Source organism: Manacus candei, unplaced genomic scaffold (genome assembly GCF_025592945.1).
Source record: "Manacus candei isolate 608988 ecotype Guabito, Panama unplaced genomic scaffold, ASM2559294v1 h1tg000011l, whole genome shotgun sequence".
NCBI classification, from domain to species: Eukaryota; Metazoa; Chordata; class Aves; order Passeriformes; family Pipridae; genus Manacus; species Manacus candei.
In genome coordinates, this window is record NW_026138059.1 from 3,950,326 (window position 1) to 3,967,921 (window position 17,596).

Consider the following 17,596-nt stretch of genomic DNA (forward strand, 5'->3'; position numbering starts at 1 on the left):
TAAGTTCAAGATACAGAGGAGTTGAACAGGAAACTCTCAGATACAAAAATAAAGTTTTGTTGAAAATCATCATTCCTAACCAGTGTAAAAGAAAAGACAAGACCTTGTTGCTTAATTCACAAGTAAGATTCCATAATTTTTGGTTTCAGAAACACTACCATGATCCCATAGTTGGAAAATATTGGTGTTTCTGGAATTTGGAATGTTCTCCAACCTCCCCATGCACCTCAGAAACAAGACAGCAAAAACAGTCCCACTTCTCAGCAGGCAGATTGTTGAGAAGCTAAGGAAACAGAGCTCTGTGAGGTAAGCAATGAGTTGTGCAAGTGAGCTGTTGGGTAACTTGGTAAACATTGGAAAGAAACCTCCCTGCTTCCCTGAGAAGAGTACATAACATCACTATGTATCCAGAGAAGCTTTCAATTCTTAAAAATCAGCAATTCTGGAGAGAAAAAACACTGTACTGGAAAATTACTAATCAGTTAAAAAAAAAAAACAGGCAGCAGTATTGGCTCACTAGTTGTCTATTCACTGGGTCAGGGGTTTGCATGTTTTACAGCCCACAGGACACTGACAGAGCTCTGTGTACTTTCACAGGAAGCTTTCCTCTGAACAAATGACAACCAGTCAAAAAAACAATAGCTGTGGCTGAAAGTAGATAAGAATGGTGAGCAAGAAAAGCTGAAATGTTCCACTGAGGCACAATATAATAAGCAGGGTATGAATAAGTCATGAAGGACCTTAAAAGAAAGCATGTTTATTCAACGCATGGGAAGACAGAGTTAGCAGAAAGATGCAAACAAATAGGAAGGAAGGGATAAATCTGAAAGCTAATATTGAGAGGTAATGCAGACAATGCTAATTTCTCTAAAAACAAGTTACAGTTTTCTTACCTCATTAGATCCCAGTGTGCATGATCATGGATTAGGACAAACAGCGTATGAGGATTCTGCATAGAGTTTTGTAAGAAGACTTTGAATTTAATTTGGGCTTCTGCATCTAGTTTCAAAACATACTGCTCCACTCTCTGCTTTGTAAGATGTTCCTTTTCTAATCCAAGTTCTAATAAAATACCTAGAGAAATGGAACAAATGTCAATATCTCCAGATACACATAAATCTAAGAATGTCCTGTAAATCCAAAATAAAGCTAACTAATAAGCACCTGAGTGCCAGAGATGAAACAAAGTCTGCTGATAAGTCACTTCAGATGGTGGAACACAAATCAAGAAATCGATTTTCTCAAAGGAACCCAAATCAAGATTTTGAGTGCTGGAGTCAGCAATTGAGCAAATATGAGACAGCAACTTCTGAGCCACTGCTAGCTGGAATGGACGAATTTGATGTCGTTCAACCTCATAACCTGGAAAAAGGCAAAATTCTGCTTAGATATATGCTCAAAGTCTAATCTAATGCAAAATGATAAGAGTCTGGCAAAGAATGACTGATCTACTCTTTACAGTATTTTGCTTATTAACAGGAGTTCATTTCCGAAAATCCATACAGAATATGCAAAGAAATCTCTCTGCAATTGGGCTTTTTGGTCCTATAAGTCTCTTTAATGCCTGAGAAGTAAAAGTGAATTTCTAAAATATCATTCTTCTACAACAGAAGCATGACTTAAAGCTTCAAAAGCTGTAATACCCAGAGGAATGAAGCTGAATATTCATCAGTGTAAATCTGAATATTCCAACATGAGTTGCTGTTTGCCTCAGGAAACTTCCTAAGACTCTGCCCAGATGGATCTAACTGTGCACCTAAAGATTTGGATTCCAGTACCCTACTCAGTTATCTCTTTAGAAAATCCTCCTTACTTACTTGTACACACAGCTGTTCCAGTTCCATTCACTGCTGTTGGTTTATTCACCGAAAGTGATGAAGAGATGTGCCCTTGGTTTTCCTGATAAAATTTCTCCAGCAAAAGATCAATGTCACCCTCTATCAGATTGAAGGGATAGTGGAATTGACATCCATGTTAATAAGAGTTGCAATTCATACTGATTTGGTTTTGTAGATCTTAAAGACCTTTATATATGTTAGCTAGTTATCCTGCCCTTGGCTTACTGGCTGTTTTATACAGGAACCCTCTTGTTATTTTCCATTGCATCAGTTTTTACAGTATATCACTAATTAAACGCAAAATAGGCCAGGGAGTGACAGACCAGCCCTGAGACCACTGGCTAGGGCATTTAGGAAGGGTGACAGAAAACTAGCCTCAAGGTCCTCATGCAAACCAGCAACAACAAAGACATGAAACCAGCTTAGTTTATGCTCAGACCACAGATCTATACTGCTTACTAACAAGGATTACAAGAAACTTCAGGAAAAATCTGATAAACATTTTTAAATCTTTAAACTTTTGAGAGGCAGAAAGAAAAATAATTTCCTATAAAGCTGAAAGACAAATATGAGTTTTGTAGCTACGCACAATGCTGAAGCATACAAGATATGTTTTACTGAACTATTGTGTATCTGCAAACATGTCCTATTCTATTGAGCAGGGACCCTGCTTACAGATGAAAGCCACACAGACAGTACAATATGCCTGACCTGAGCATTAGTATATTCTCAGCAGCTGAAAAGATGTTTGGACATGTCTGCACTGAGCTCAGAAAGGCAGGGTATGCCCCACGAAGTGCAATCCAGTGGATATAGGTGGCAACTATTTTTAGGATCCTCATTTACTTGTTCTGCTCAAACAGTAGCAAAAGTGATTTTAAGAACCATACTTTGAAGACACTAAGAGCAAAAACACTAATATCACTACGAGACAATTCAAGGAAAATGAGATTTTCTTAAGTGACCACTCAAAATACCATGACACAATAAGAAGGGTTCTTGTGATCTATTTACCAATGTGATGCGAATGGTAAAGGGGACATGACACCCCATTAACACTGACAAATATTATGCATTTGCTCCAGTTTAATTTTCCACTTGGCTGGATCTACCCCCACAAAATCCTGCTTGTAGTAATCCTCAGTATACTCAGTTAAAAAATGATCCAGTAACCCTGGCTCTTTGCAATTTCCTTCTCTGTCCCATGCAACATGTCAAGTTCACAGTATGGTAAGTTGAATGGGCAAATCCTACCTTTGATAAAATACCTCTGTTCTATATCATGATCTAAATTCTGTGCTTAGGTAAAAAAAAGACATACGTTCATATGGCTATGGACTTGCATAATATAAGGACGGATTTGCATAGCTAAGAATAATATGCTCAGCTATTTGCTGGCCTATTTTTATGAAACCAAGGAATTTTAGAAACTGACACTTTTAAGAGGAATTTCAATTCAAATGTACTTTCACAACTTTGTCCTGCATTTTTCATACATTTCTAATAATGTCTTGCTTCTGGAAAGGAAATGAGCACAGCTATTTTCTCTGACTTAAAAGTTCCAGGGACTGGGTAACATGCCTCTTTATGACCTGTTAGGTACCTGGGCAGAGTGTGCTAAAGAAGGACCCCAGAGTTTCCACCTTCCCTGTGACCAGCTGATAGTTAACTTCTTTTTGGTAGTCTGAGGGACTGAGCATGCTCTCAGACAGAACTCTTGCTTGATACTTTCCTAAAAGATAAAAAAAGAGTAATTTTGAAAACACTTCAAACTAAAGTTAAAAATGTTCTAAGTCACAAGAAAAGTACTACCTAACTAAATGAATACCACACACACAAAAATGGCAGAGATGAGTCTTTTCCTTCTCCAGTACATTTATGCACCAGACACTTGTAAAATACATTCATGCTTTAAAATTCTTTGTGTTTAAAATTCTTTCCCAATTTAGGAAATATTTTTTTATATACTATATAAGAAGACCATATAATATTCAAAGGAATCGTCAATTATCTTACACTCATAACAAATCTCCAAATGGCTATTCAGATAATTTATTTACTTTTTAAGCATAGTCATCAACAGGTTGTTGAAGGGAATGGCACTGAAAGACCATCTTTCAGAAACTAAGAAAAGGTTTGGTCCCCTGTTTGCAGTAATATCCCAGTTGCACAGAGCAGGAGAGCGTTATGCACTATGTGTGCTGTAACTCACTGTTACTTGTTTGTAGCCATGTTGGCTGAGAAGCCTTGGTGAGAAAATAGGCAACACAGGTAAAATGTGGTTTACTGGGGAGAGACCCAACTGTGCAGTGTCAGCTTGAGTTCATCAAAGCCCATTATTTGTTGGTCAAAGCTCTGCTTTGTGAGGCAACTTACTGGAACTCCAACCAAACCCCTCATAGCACTGAATTACTCTGATTTGCCTGGAGATACACCTTTGGGATATTACCTGTTATCACAATGCAGGAGTCAATGGCTCGATTTCTACTGGCACATATGATCACTACATAGTTTGTCTTTATCAATTTTCCTTCAATGAGTAGCTTAAACATTTCTGAAAGCCCTTCTGCCAGCGAGTAGCTGCACTCAATGATATGGACACTGTCATTACAGGAGCTGGCTGCCAGGCCTGCCAGCCAGGGAAGCTGGGCTGAAGTCACTGCGGTGATCTGGCTGGGCACTTGGGGAAAGGCCTGCGGAACAGCCTGCTGGTACTGACGGATCTCAGACAGGTGTGACTCCCGCCATGAACGCATGAATATTTGTTCCAAATCCTCAATCAAAGGGACCTGGTCTGCAGCTAAAAAAAAAATTAGAAGGAAAATATCATGAAACAATTAAACAAAACTGTTGAGTTTGATGCCTACTGATTTTTGGATTTTTAGCTTTCTGTAGATTTTAGAAGTAGCTGTATTATATCCCTTACCCTTAGCACAGTAGTTTACACATTTACCCTACACTGTTACCCCATTCCATATCAGTCCCTCAAAATTCTGCTAGCTTTTCTAGACTTCCCTCAAGGTAGGTCTTCATTCTGTTTAAGAACATCTGCACCCTGGCCTGGACAACAAGATATCACACAGGCACAGCGACCTTCAAGCCCAGAACTTTGGGAGAAACTCCAAGTACTGGACGTGCTGTGATGAAGATGGGAAAGAAGATGGTGCCAGAGCCCCCTGCCTCAGTTTCCAGAGGGGGGTGCCAGGGGAGGAACCAGGGGTGGATAAATCTGGGATTGGTTAGGATAATACCTTAAATTGTGGAACCCCATGGACACGAGATTCGTCGTGTGTATTCCTGTGGGCCCGAGGCCTGAAATTAAAGGACCTGCCCTCTTTATCTTATCTTATACACTAAGCTGGCTCAGAGTCCTGTTTTCTGTGGTCTCTTAAGGCAACAAGTTAAAAAAAAGTATGTGTTTTGAATATGTTATTTTTTAAAGATGACCATGTTTCAGATTTATGCACGCATGACTCTATTGCCTTTAGTAGATGTGAACAAAATTTTTCATTTTGAAATGCCTTTGTGATACTCAGGTAAAGATTCCCTAACTGGAACCTGTAATTAGAGTATCAGTAATTAGAAATATTTATGAGGTTGAGTGCTGCCTGTCTCAGCATAATACTACTTCTAAACCACAGACTATATGCAAAAGCAATGAATTACAGTTCTTTTCCTTTATTTTTCAGAGCTGAGATTCCATATTAGAGCAGAAAATAAACTTTGTAAGATTATAATTCAATCTGTCTGGTTTTCAAGACCTAATTTTTTGTTTTGTTTCTTAACCATGAATTCAATAGTTTTCTATCACATGACAAAGACGCATTAATATTGTCCTGCCCTAATATTCTCTTTCTCATTTCCCAGCATGTAATATATTCATTTCAGTTTATCTGGATATAAAACAATCTTACCTAGTTGAACAAGGTAGTAGACAGTCAGTAAGAGCTGCATTTCCTCAGAAATAGGTTGTATTGTGGAGGCACCATATTGTTCATATGCTCTAGATAAAGACTGTGAATTTCTGTAACAGGTGTACAACAAAGGACTCACTATCACATCATTAATGTTCCCACAAAGATATGGGAAGTTTCCATGACCTACAAAATAAATTTATGCACACATCACATTAATTTCGTAACTTCTCATGTATGCATTAAATATAAAAACATTTAAAGTAAACCTCTTAAAACTGACAGCTTTAGAAGCACTTAGGAGTGGGACATGTTGTTACATCTCTTACAAAACAGATTTAGGACCTTGTAGGGTTGGAGCTTTTACCTTTGAAAATAACTGGCTTTGCTTTACAGATTTTCAGCAAGTTGTCAGGAACTGAGACTGGTTCTCCTGAGCCCACCATTGGAGAGGAGGCTGGTCCCACCAAAGCAGAATGTGATAAAGATGACAGGCTTCCTCCATCTAAGATTTTAGACATATTATTACTGGAGTCAAGTCTAGTAATGATTTCCTCAAAGAAAAATTTTTCAGCATAATCTCGAAGCCACATTTGCTATGAGTATTAACTGCTTTTTATTACACATTTCTCAAGCTGTTACTATAACCCATACTATCATGATAACTGTCTTGGAGGACTAATTATGTTATTGCAACCTTGAACATCCCACGTGCATAAAGATTTTGAAATGCTTATAAACAAATAGTTCCAGATATGAATGCAAGAATAGAGAGACTTATGTGATATCAGTGCACATATAGTTATGACTTGTGAGTTAGTTTCACTGGTTCTAAACAGGTTTTATTGTTATAGCAAGAAAGAAAAAAATAAGATTCAACATTTATTCAATTATAACTTCATTATAGTAATTTTAATTTAAACAATATTAAAGAAAACCTATGGGAGAAACTGGGTTTATTTCACTGCATGTCACTCTTGTCTGTAGCCTATAAAATCCAAGTGCCAAGAATGCTATGACAAATAAGTGAAACAATGGATAGTACTCTGACTTATGATGCTAATTTTAATATTCCAGAGGTGTTTTGGTGTCTAAAAACAGACATCTGTTGGGATTTGTCAATGGCTTGATGACTGGATCCTAAGAAAAGTTAAGCTCAGAGCCTCAAAAAGAAATCAATGCAAATGAAGCACCCAGGTGAGCACGGAGGAATCAAACACCTTTCAAACCTCTAATATGAATCTGCACATGACTTTAAAATAAGGCCTCTTTCCCACCATTATTTTCTGAACAATCAAACAAACAAAATCATTACCTTGGGTACAGCTTACCATTTTTAATTCTGTTTGGAGCCTGTGGATTGAGCTGCGAGTTCCAAGTTTCAGTAGATGATGGAGATTCTGGTGACCAACCTTTATGGCGTTTTTTTGGAGGCCCTGAATTTGTTAATGTGCCTGAATAAGAATAATGTTTCAGAGAAATATTAGAATAAAATGTATTCAGCTTGTGCATGGTAACTCAATGTATTTTGATAGACTGTGTGCATTGAGTATGGTGGAAGACAGGGTCAACTCCATGAATATAATAATTTTTTGTGGTTTTTATTTTATTTTGCTGTGTTCTTCTTAAATTTCTGGAAACTTTCTGGTGCAGAGAACTCTTAATTATCTAGGTAGATTTCACTTATTTTATAGCAATACTTACTCTCTACTAAGAATGACATAGTAACGAGACATGTACTAAGAATACTCACAAGTATTAATATTTTGAAGTCAACAGTGTGGGTATTTTGTTCCTTTTATTTCTGAACACGACACGGTGTTTCATGTAACATTGCAAAATAAAATTATCAAGGGTTTCAGGGTAATAGTAATAAAGATAGGAGTTCTTTTCAACCATTTTCCCATATACAGGATTTTTGCCACTTCTTGCTGGTTCCCATTTTTGGTTTTATGTTACTCCATATTAATTCCTATCCAACTACTTCTACACCTTCCTCCTACCCATATATAGCTTTAATATCTTTGTCTGTAAAAGCATATCTTTCTCACAGTTTTTCTAGGAGCTCTCAATGACTAATTTCTTTAATTTTCTTTCATTAATTTCTTGAGTCTTCTTGTGCGCTCCTGCAAAATCCTGAGATGATGAGCTTCCACTAACATCAAGTATTTCTAATTATTGAGAATCAACGGTCCTCCTGGAATTACTCAGGAACTTGCAGGATTGAGTTATTTCTGTTTCTGGTCATGACTACAAAGAAGTCGTAACACTGTTTCACACTGGCAGGGCTGTATAACCCGGCAGAATGGTTTGTCCCACGTAAGATTCAAGACAGAATAAGAATTTTATGTAAAAACACTTGGAAAAGATATTAAAGATAAACCCGAAGCCTACAAATCTCGAAGATGACTGCTCCCTTGCAGACCCTTTCATAAAGGTTTCCAAGGACCTTGTCCCTCACACTCTCACCACGCGAGGGCAGCCTTTGGTCATTTGTGCTGCACATCCTTTCACTTGGTTTCCCAGCGTAATGTTACGACAAAAGTCACAAGATAGAGTAATAAAAAGGATTTTTTATTTGACAATGCCGTGCTCTTTCCTGCATATTGATAGGATATGCATTTCACATATTGATATGTGAAAGTAATCCATCTGAAATGAATTGGCAATAATGTGCTGCTGAATGGAGAAAAGAGATTAGGAATCTAAATGGGCAGAGAAAAAGAACTTGTCTGTGATGCCAGCAGGGAAACTTGGGAAGACTTATTCTAAAATGGAGCTACAACTTGTTTCTAGCCATAGTGGAGACTAATTTTCTTCCTTAAACAAACCAGTGACACACACTTCTGACAGAAAACAATTAACACAAATCATTATAATAATGGCACAGTAAGGATAGTTTCTTGATTTTGGAGTCAGTTGTCAAAGTCTAGTGATCCATCCCAAGGTGAACTGCAACACAGGAATTATCCTATGAGAGATTACTTATAAATCTTTCTTAATTCCCCTCATGAAACATGTTGATGAAATTGATGCAAGCTGACATATTCTTTAAGAACCTGGATTCAGAATTTGGTCTGTACCTCTACTGAATGAATGAACTGTAAATATAAGGAAAAACATCCAGTTAATATTATGAACTGTAACAAAACTGCGACTGGAAATTATATTAAAAAAACTTTTTCCTGGAAATTAACAGAGAAAACAATATTATGGCCAGAAAGGGAAGGGAATAGTAATTTCTACTCATGCATGAAATTACGATCATGATATAATTCACTCAATGCTTCTATTAAACCCATGGAATAAAGAGTTTAGGGTTATTAAACAACAAATCTGTACAAATACCTAACACCGAAGGTCTTGTCAGAGCAGACAGGTTATTTTTCATCAACTGTTGTTTAGGTGACTCCTTGCCATTATAAACTGTTGAGCTGAATGCTGCTGTTGAAGGGATGTGATCTATGGCTGCAGCTGACAAGAAAAAAAAACCAGAGTATTTACATTGAACATTTCTAGGTCAAGATGCTCAGTTGATATAATAAACTGATCACTTGATCATTTATTTTAATGGAACTATCAGGATCAGCTCAAGAGGGAATGCAATGTTGAATAAAACCAACCCATTTCTGATCTCATACTCCCAATTAAGTGCCTGGGTAAAATCTGATTCTGTAATTAAATGCATATGTCAGAAACTGTAGCTTCTTTGCAGGATCCTGGCTCTTACTCAAGAACCAGCTAAAAGAGAGGGGGTGTCTAATATTTACTAGGCCTCTCTCCCAATCTGACTTTCTCTTTCTAAGCTTTTTTTAATGATGCTGCATTAAAAAAAGAGAGGTGTTCTCAAGCCTAATATGCTTGTAATTAATGTAGCTTTTTAATTTGTTCAGGATGGGCACCAGTATTCCAGATCGTAACTATTTAACAGACCTCTATCTCACAGAGAGAATAGTATATAACCACCAACAAATGTGCCTTAGTTCTCCTGTGAGGATCTGTGTAATCGTCACAAGATATTAAAGAAGTGTTTTCACTCTGAAGAAGCTCAGAGAGATCACTCTAGCCTCCATCATCCATTACTTTTCATTTATGTCAAGTTAACAGAAAAATAAAGGTCTCAGAAAGAATTTTTAATATAAAAAAGTTACAGATACTGATCCTTAGTTTTGTTTTTAATATTAAAGTCACTTTTCCCAGCAGAAGAAAAAACTCAGAAGCTTTTAAGCTGATGTCCATATAATGCCTGCAGTAAACAGGATTCTGGTCATAACATAAAATAGACTGGATCAGAAGAAAAAGCTGAAATTACACTGGATCCTGCAACAGTTGTCATGTGTGACCAGACAAGCAACAGCTGTAGAAACACTCTAAAAATAATGGTGTTTTAAAAAAATTTGGTTTGCTTTAGATATGGGCAAGCTGTAGAACATGCATTTTACTAATTGCTAACCATTTATATATAAACCTGAAGGAAGAAAATGGACAGGGAGAAGCTTTCCTTGTTTGTATGATTGCCTTCCTTGTTTGTAATATATCTCTAATTCCATTCAACTTGTTTTATTCTATGTGGCAGTATGCCTATTTGTTTGGTTGTCTTTGCATTCACACAAGTACGTACAAACACAGGAGCACAGAAGAATATGAGCAGGGGGAAGCCCAGCATGTTTTCCTCCTAGGCAGTACCTGTTTGCTGAGTCCCAGCTGGAGCACTGGGGTTTGCAGCTGGGAGCGGCTCACTGGAGGTGCTTCCGGAGAGACCCGAACTTTCTGGCAGTTGGAACAAGGTGCTTGAGCAGGTACTGGTTGAAGACTGCCGGCCTCTAAACTCTTAACAACAAAAAGAACCTTTTTATCCCCTCAAAACAGTGGCATCTGCTTAACTCCCAGTATATTTGACTTGATAATTTCACATAGGAACTGCTTAGAGGCTACAGCACTTGGCATGAGGGAACCAATGGTTTCTGACATGCCAGCCTCTTATTAGATCAAACAGTGGCTTTTTACAGCTGCTCTAGCAATCACCTAGCTTTAAAGAGCCTTTCTTTCAACTGATCTGTGTTAGGTTTTACACAGATGCCAGTCTCCATGATAGCTAAGCTTGGATGATGAAAACCAGAGCTCAAGGAAGACAGCTTCATTATCTTACCTGCCCCTTTCCAGCAGATTACAGATCCTTTGGTCAGAGCTCCCTGTGCATTCCTGACCAGATAATACTTTAAGTGTTTCTGTTTCTTGGGCTGAGTGGTCAGTTTAAGATTAATGTGATTTGAGAATTCTGTAAAGTAGCAGAAACCCTTCTTGCCACAGCCAACACAATTGCCAGAGAAGCCTGATAAAATAAACAATACATATAATCCAATGAGATAGGTGGGTCATTATTAATAACATTCAAACACGACTCTTTCCTAAGAAAAAGTTGTATTTATATTATGGGGGTTTGTGGGTATTTTCTTTCATAGAGTGAAATATTTATTAACATTTTCCTCCAAAAAAGTATTTGCACTTTGTGCAAAAAGTGTATTGCACTTTGGATACCAGACTGGAAAAAACAGCCCCACGCCTACAGAACAATTAAAATGGGCCATATTTTTCATTTTCTCCCACCAGAAAAAGATTACAATTCCTATATACCTGGGAAAAGTTTTTGACTGAAGAGCACTGAGTCACACGCTTAACCCCAGCTCTATTGAACACCACAGCATGTACATGTTTCACTTCTCTTTGTTTTCATTGAAACGTCATTCAATTTCTCTGAATTTCATTTCAATTTCACTGAAACATGCAATTAAGTCTCAAGAAATAAATATATTTAATCTATTCTATTTAATTAGAGATAAGCATATTTAAGTACCAAGTTCCTACTACAGATGCTTTTTTGAGAGGAAAAATTACCAAAGCATTCCTGACTATTAATTTAAAGTAGTTTTCTCAAACTATGGCTGGACTGTGTCAGCACTTCACAGTAGTTGAAACTATTTATGATTACAGGAACAAAGTGTCTACAACTTTATAGACACAACAGACATAGTCCTTCCCCATAAAGCTTTTTGTACTCAGGCTTGATGAGGCATTTCCAGGGATACTGCCATTTCCTCTCACTCTGAGATACACAGCTTGAGCCTCAACAAGGGACTCATGGTGCTGATGTCATTATCATCGTAAATAAAGGGCATTCCTCACACAGCTGCCTTTAGATTTTTAAACAACTTTTTTTGTCTGTTTTACAAAGTACTAAGATATTTTCATCTTGCATCAGAGTAGATGCAACTGTCTGAAAATACTTATTATCTACAAAGAAATCCTATAGTGAGCAATTAAAAGATAATCTTCCCCAAGGAAATTTTCGCTCTGTTCCCTACACGACTTGAAGCATGACGTTTTCTTTCATTTTAATCACATCTAATGAACATTTGTATGTGTCATAACATGAATTGAAATGGAAAGGGTGTGTCCAGTGAATTAAAACATGGCAAAAATAAAGGAAATGTATTTCACATAACATGCAGACAGTAACATTGAAAAGAACTGGAGTAAAGGATGAATAATACAGTAAATAAAATTAAGAGCTATTTATGAAAATTATTATTTCAATCACATATCTCAAGTTTACAAACTAATGGTCAACACTTTTTTCCTTCTGTAAAGTATAAATACTGAAATATAATGCACTGTAAACACCTGTTGTTTGGTTTACAACCCATGCACTTTTTTTTTTTTTAAAGGCTCAGAAGAATTTATTTTAAAAAAAAAAGTTGATGTGGAAATTGGTCTGGTATCCATGGGAACAAGTGGGAACAACTACTGAAAGCTCCCTATTATCTCTCTGATCGCAGTCAGTAGGATGATAAAGGTCATCATGACTCATAAAATCAGGACAAGTCATGACTCCACAGAATCCTCTGTGTTATATCAGTCAGCACAAAAGCATCTGTCTAACATCACAGAGCCTTGAGTAGCTGCAATAAAAGCAACAACAAAAGGAAACAAAATGAGAACGGATGTGGAGAAAGATGTAGAGTTTGCACACATTTTATGCCAATTAAGAAATCATGAAAAATGCTTCTGCTAGTAAACAAAAACTTCCCATACATTTGGCAGCACATTGAGCATGACCACCAGCAGCACTGCAATTTTCACCCGGTTGCCACATACAAGACCCTATGTGTTTTCAAACTGACACTTTTTCATTTTCCAAATGTACACTTCTTAGGTTTTATCATTTTGCTGGGAGTGTCCACCAATTTGACCACATGTAGAAGTATTTGTTCAACTGAGGTTGGACAGTGAACACAAAATCTTTTCATTTAGACTTTGGGTCTTCAGATCACTTTTGTAAATTATCATTTGTCTAAACCAGATTCAGCAGTAACTTCTACCTGAAATAACCTTTTGTCCTAACCACCTATTTTTTACTTTGCAGCACCTACTGGAAAATTAGTTTACACCACATACAGCATACAGGTGAGGCCTAGAAAGGATTAAACAGATCTAAATTGTTCCCTGGTTTTGAAAATTCCTTGAAGAACATTTTATAAGTTTATTTTTTAATCTTCCTTTTAAATCAAATTATGATCTTTCACCTCAACCTTCCCCAGCCCCTCTGAGTGAGATTCAGTCCTTTCTTGCAAGCTCCTGCCCACACCCTCTTCCATCCCGTTCCCTCTGACTGACACTCTTTGATGACAGCCACTGCTTCATTAATGCAGCTCAGCCCTGACATCACAGAACATATGCTCTTGTAATTCCAGTGCAATAAAATGCTGTTCAGTCATTACTTCTTGAAGGCCTCCACCAACCCTGCTCACAGCACTTTATGTGGCAGATTGAGTAACACTGAGAACCCAAACATTTCATCATCCTCCTTCTCTGAATGCCCCCTTCACATGCCATGGGCTGAGGCAGCAGCTGAGAGGGAGCACAGCTTGTTTCATAAACAAGTTGCATTAAATATTCTTCCATACATTATAGAGAGGACAAAGGTCAGGGGAGTCGGGGCAGCCATGAGGTGACTCAATATATCTGTGTCACAGGATTGATTTCACAAGAGAATTAGAAATCAATGCCTGGAGTTTAGGGGCTAAAAGCCTTTCACCTTTAGGTCACCAATTCAGACCCAGCTGAGTTTGGTAGTGACTTAAGGCTGTTACCCTCTGAAGGTTGTTTAATCAGAAGGTGTTTGACTGTATCAGTGTTTTATCATATGCATTTGCTTGAATTTGCTCACATCACAACGATCGATTGTCCATAATTTAAAAAGCTCTTCCACAGCAGGGACCTTCTGCTCCAAAGAAGGACCTTGGACCAAAAGGGTATGAATCCTAACCTACCTTCTCACTGGGAAAATGGTTCCTTTGGATCAACAGTGACTTTGTGCTAGGAATAAAGAGAGGACTTCAGGATGGAAGGATATCCATCTAATATTTCATAATTAAATCTTTCATAAATTGCCAGAAAATTTTCTTCCTGTTTCTCTTTTAAATTAATAACAGGCTTTTAATTAACATTAATATTTTGGCAGAAATTTGGCAGCTTGATTAAACAAAGAATGATTATATTTTCAACTTCTCAGCACAAGTGTTTCTTCTACTCACAGGAAAAAGCACACAAACACTGACAATGCTCCACGTTTTTCCCACCTACTTAGTACCACTCCACTTGAAGACTGAAGTCCTAAATTTAAAAAAAAATGAATAAAATCAATACAGTCAAGCTGGAGAGCTCCATTGTATGGAAACACAGTACTATCACAAAAGCCCGATAGAACATTGCATATTTATAAGAAGCAGCCACAATATTTTATACTACAATGTTTTCACCCTAAATATAGCTTACAATGCAAGCCAACTAATCTTTTCCTCTGTCATTCTGACTACAGGGACTCACTGGAAAAAAAAAAAACAAAAACAAAACTGACTTCTTGTTCCCTGCTGGGAAAGTAGGCAGGTGTTTGGTCTTTTGGGAAAATGATGGGTGAAGAGCTGCTTTATTTATCATGAGAGACCTTCCTGAAGAGTGAGAATTAGAAAAAAAAAACAAAAAGAAAGGAAAAAAACCTTTAGGAGTGGTACATGTTAGCTGCTTTAATTAGGAAACAACAAAAAGCACATTATCACATATCACTTCCTCCATCTAAGCATTCGTTTAGGTCACATAAAACCCAAGAAACAGCTTCCTAAAGGCAAAAAGCTGAATCTGTTTTGCAGAGTGGTTAAACCTGTCATCTAATATGATTAACAAAATCATATGAGGAACATGTCTAGGCACAGAGAACTTTTTGTTTGTCAAAAATATAGTCTTTTCCAGAAAATGTTTTGGTTATTTTTCCCAATGGAACAATACATCAATGGTAAAAACAGAGGCAAAACAACCTCCAACAGAAATGACTTTCAAATCAGAAGCACATATGCCTTGATGGTGGGACAACTTATTAGCATAATCAATAAACTGGCACATGTCCCAGAGGCATATAAACAGCTACTAATGGGAACCAGACCATAAGTCAAAACCTGGACCAGAAACTACTGAGACATTTCCTACTTTCTTCTGGAAGTTTTGTACAATCCACAGGCATCTTCATAAGCATATGCAGACAGACCATGAGAAATCAGGAAACTATTGGGTAACTCATTAGTGCCTTCTCCCTTCAAATAAACTGTTCGGAAAAAACTCAGTAACAGCTGCCTTACAAAAATACAGTATATTAAGAGGAAAAAGGATGAAATTAAGCAAAAAACAATGGGGTTGAAAGGTTAAGAAATTATGTGTCTGTATCACCGATAAGCCTTACCAAAAGTGTGGGATACACTCTGACTCATGGCAGCTCATTTCAATCCAAAATTAATCCAATTCAATTTCCTTTTACACTAACAAAGGGTTGAAGGGAACACTTTCCATGCGGTTTGAAAAAGGCCAACATGTTGACGGAGAACTGCCTAAACTCAGAATACCAAAAATAAGGCTTCTATGCTGTCTTGAAAGGCAAGGCATTAAAAGGAGTTTCCCTTCTTCATATGACACATTTGCAATTTAGATCTATTGCCAGGCAGAGGTCACTGTGCTATAGTAATAGACTATTTAAAGTAATAATGGTTCTGTCTTTTATCCCACTATGTGTCTGAAATCACGAGACTGTTCATGTCTGCTTCTAATTTTACTTACCCCGATTTGACTCGAGTCAGCGTATGAAAACCTGAATCAAACAATCATTTCTATCTGCAGCATGATCTATTGTACAAATAGCATGCTATCCTCATGTTAGTAAGATACATAATTTTTTTTCATTAGATTAGGGACCAGGGACATTATTTTATCTGCAACTTCAAGATAAAGACTTTGGATCTTAAAGTATGTAAGTTCTTTTATATTTAAGCTTGTTATAGAATACATAAAAGTCATACTATAGAGTTACTAGACTTCTCCGCAAAAGAATGTGATTCACTGGGGTTTAAGTGTATAACAACAGTCAAAAATAAGCATTTAAATGGTTTCAGGAAACTAAAATGTATGAAATAAGCAAACTGAGGATGTAAGTAGCATAAAACCCTCCCAATTATGCTCCTGTTGCCTTTTTCTGTTCTCGTTTAGCATGCAATTAACAAATACACGACTTCCTCTCTGCTAACAGCCTAAGGAGCTTAAGCTGTTAATAGTGGTAGCAGTGAATGACTTGAGTGGTACAACATTCCTGTCTTTATCTTTAAAATGACAACACGTGGGTAATTTACAACCCTCCTAATTCTTTTACAATCACTAGTCAAATGCACTGTGACCAATCCAACTCTGCAAGATCACATGAGGAAAGAAATTACTGTACATAGAATCACATTATGCACCTTCACACTACACTGTGAGCCCAAATGCCTTGAAGTTGCTCAAACTGAGATAACAACTGAGTTCACATCATATCCCTCAGTGTTTGTGAAAGAAACCTCTTAAACGACTCGACAAATGTTTCCTTTTTGCTATTCAAAGCTCAGACCAGTGCACAGATACATGATGCATCAATTTTTTTGTTCACTAAGAAAATAATACATAAGAACCTGAGAGGGTCTGATTGAAAAAAGAGTTCTTCCTCCAATATTGCATACTGATATTTTCCAATATAAAACCTATTCTATCTTAATAACATTAATATTCAGTTCATTCATTCACATGATTGAAGATCTACCATATTTGGCTTGATTTGAATGAGGTTAATGGCAATCAGAAAGATTCTAAGAAAAATAGATAGGACCTATTTTATGACAGAATTTAGACTTTTAAATTGGTTAAATGCAAGCTATTGAAGTATCTACTAAAAGTATTAACTGAATACACATTTAGGAAAAATTTTAACTTATAATCACTCGAATTTGTGATAATAGCAAAAAGTCATAGGTTAGGGTCCAGAACCCAGGCTATTGTTCAAACACAGTGGAGAGGATTATCCCTATCTCAAAGAGACATATCAAAATGGTCACAATTTTTTGTAGTCCAAACTATCATTAAACTGTTTACATGTATATAATACCTTGAAATTTCTGCTGACAGACCTACAGTTTGTACACGTCAGTATTTGGAAAGCTAAAATAGAGACGGGCAGCAGTTCAACTGGTACAGTTACCAGATGTGCAGTTCCAGCAATTAGGACATAAACTGGTCAGACAATGACTTTAGCCTTGGACTACTGAACAGAAGGTGATGAAGCATCTCTAATGAACTGGCTCACTCTGTGTCTTTCCAAAGCAAACACAGCCAACTCTGAGTTATCTTCTTGTGCATCACCTCTGAGCATTACTGCAGACGTGGAATAGAAACAACATCTGCTGAACTCACTCTGCAAAAAACAATTAGCTATTAACT

General features: G+C 37.1%; 1 protein-coding gene across 5 annotated transcripts in view; it reads right to left on the reverse strand.

The window, feature by feature from the left end:
* Positions 1-17,596, reverse strand: part of GREB1 (growth regulating estrogen receptor binding 1) — a 67,819-nt gene that overhangs the window by 32,577 nt on the left and 17,646 nt on the right. For all 5 annotated transcript variants that reach the window (XM_051778247.1, XM_051778248.1, XM_051778249.1 and 2 more), the window contains 11 exons: positions 10,902-11,084; positions 10,439-10,582; positions 9,101-9,226; positions 7,084-7,206; positions 6,120-6,257; positions 5,753-5,938; positions 4,288-4,638; positions 3,442-3,570; positions 1,818-1,937; positions 1,165-1,362; positions 894-1,074 (listed from right to left, as the gene is read on the reverse strand). In XM_051778247.1, coding sequence (XP_051634207.1) covers positions 894-1,074; positions 1,165-1,362; positions 1,818-1,937; positions 3,442-3,570; positions 4,288-4,638; positions 5,753-5,938; positions 6,120-6,257; positions 7,084-7,206; positions 9,101-9,226; positions 10,439-10,582; positions 10,902-11,084 — 1,879 coding nt within the window. The remainder of the gene's footprint in view (positions 1-893; positions 1,075-1,164; positions 1,363-1,817; positions 1,938-3,441; positions 3,571-4,287; positions 4,639-5,752; positions 5,939-6,119; positions 6,258-7,083; positions 7,207-9,100; positions 9,227-10,438; positions 10,583-10,901; positions 11,085-17,596) is intronic.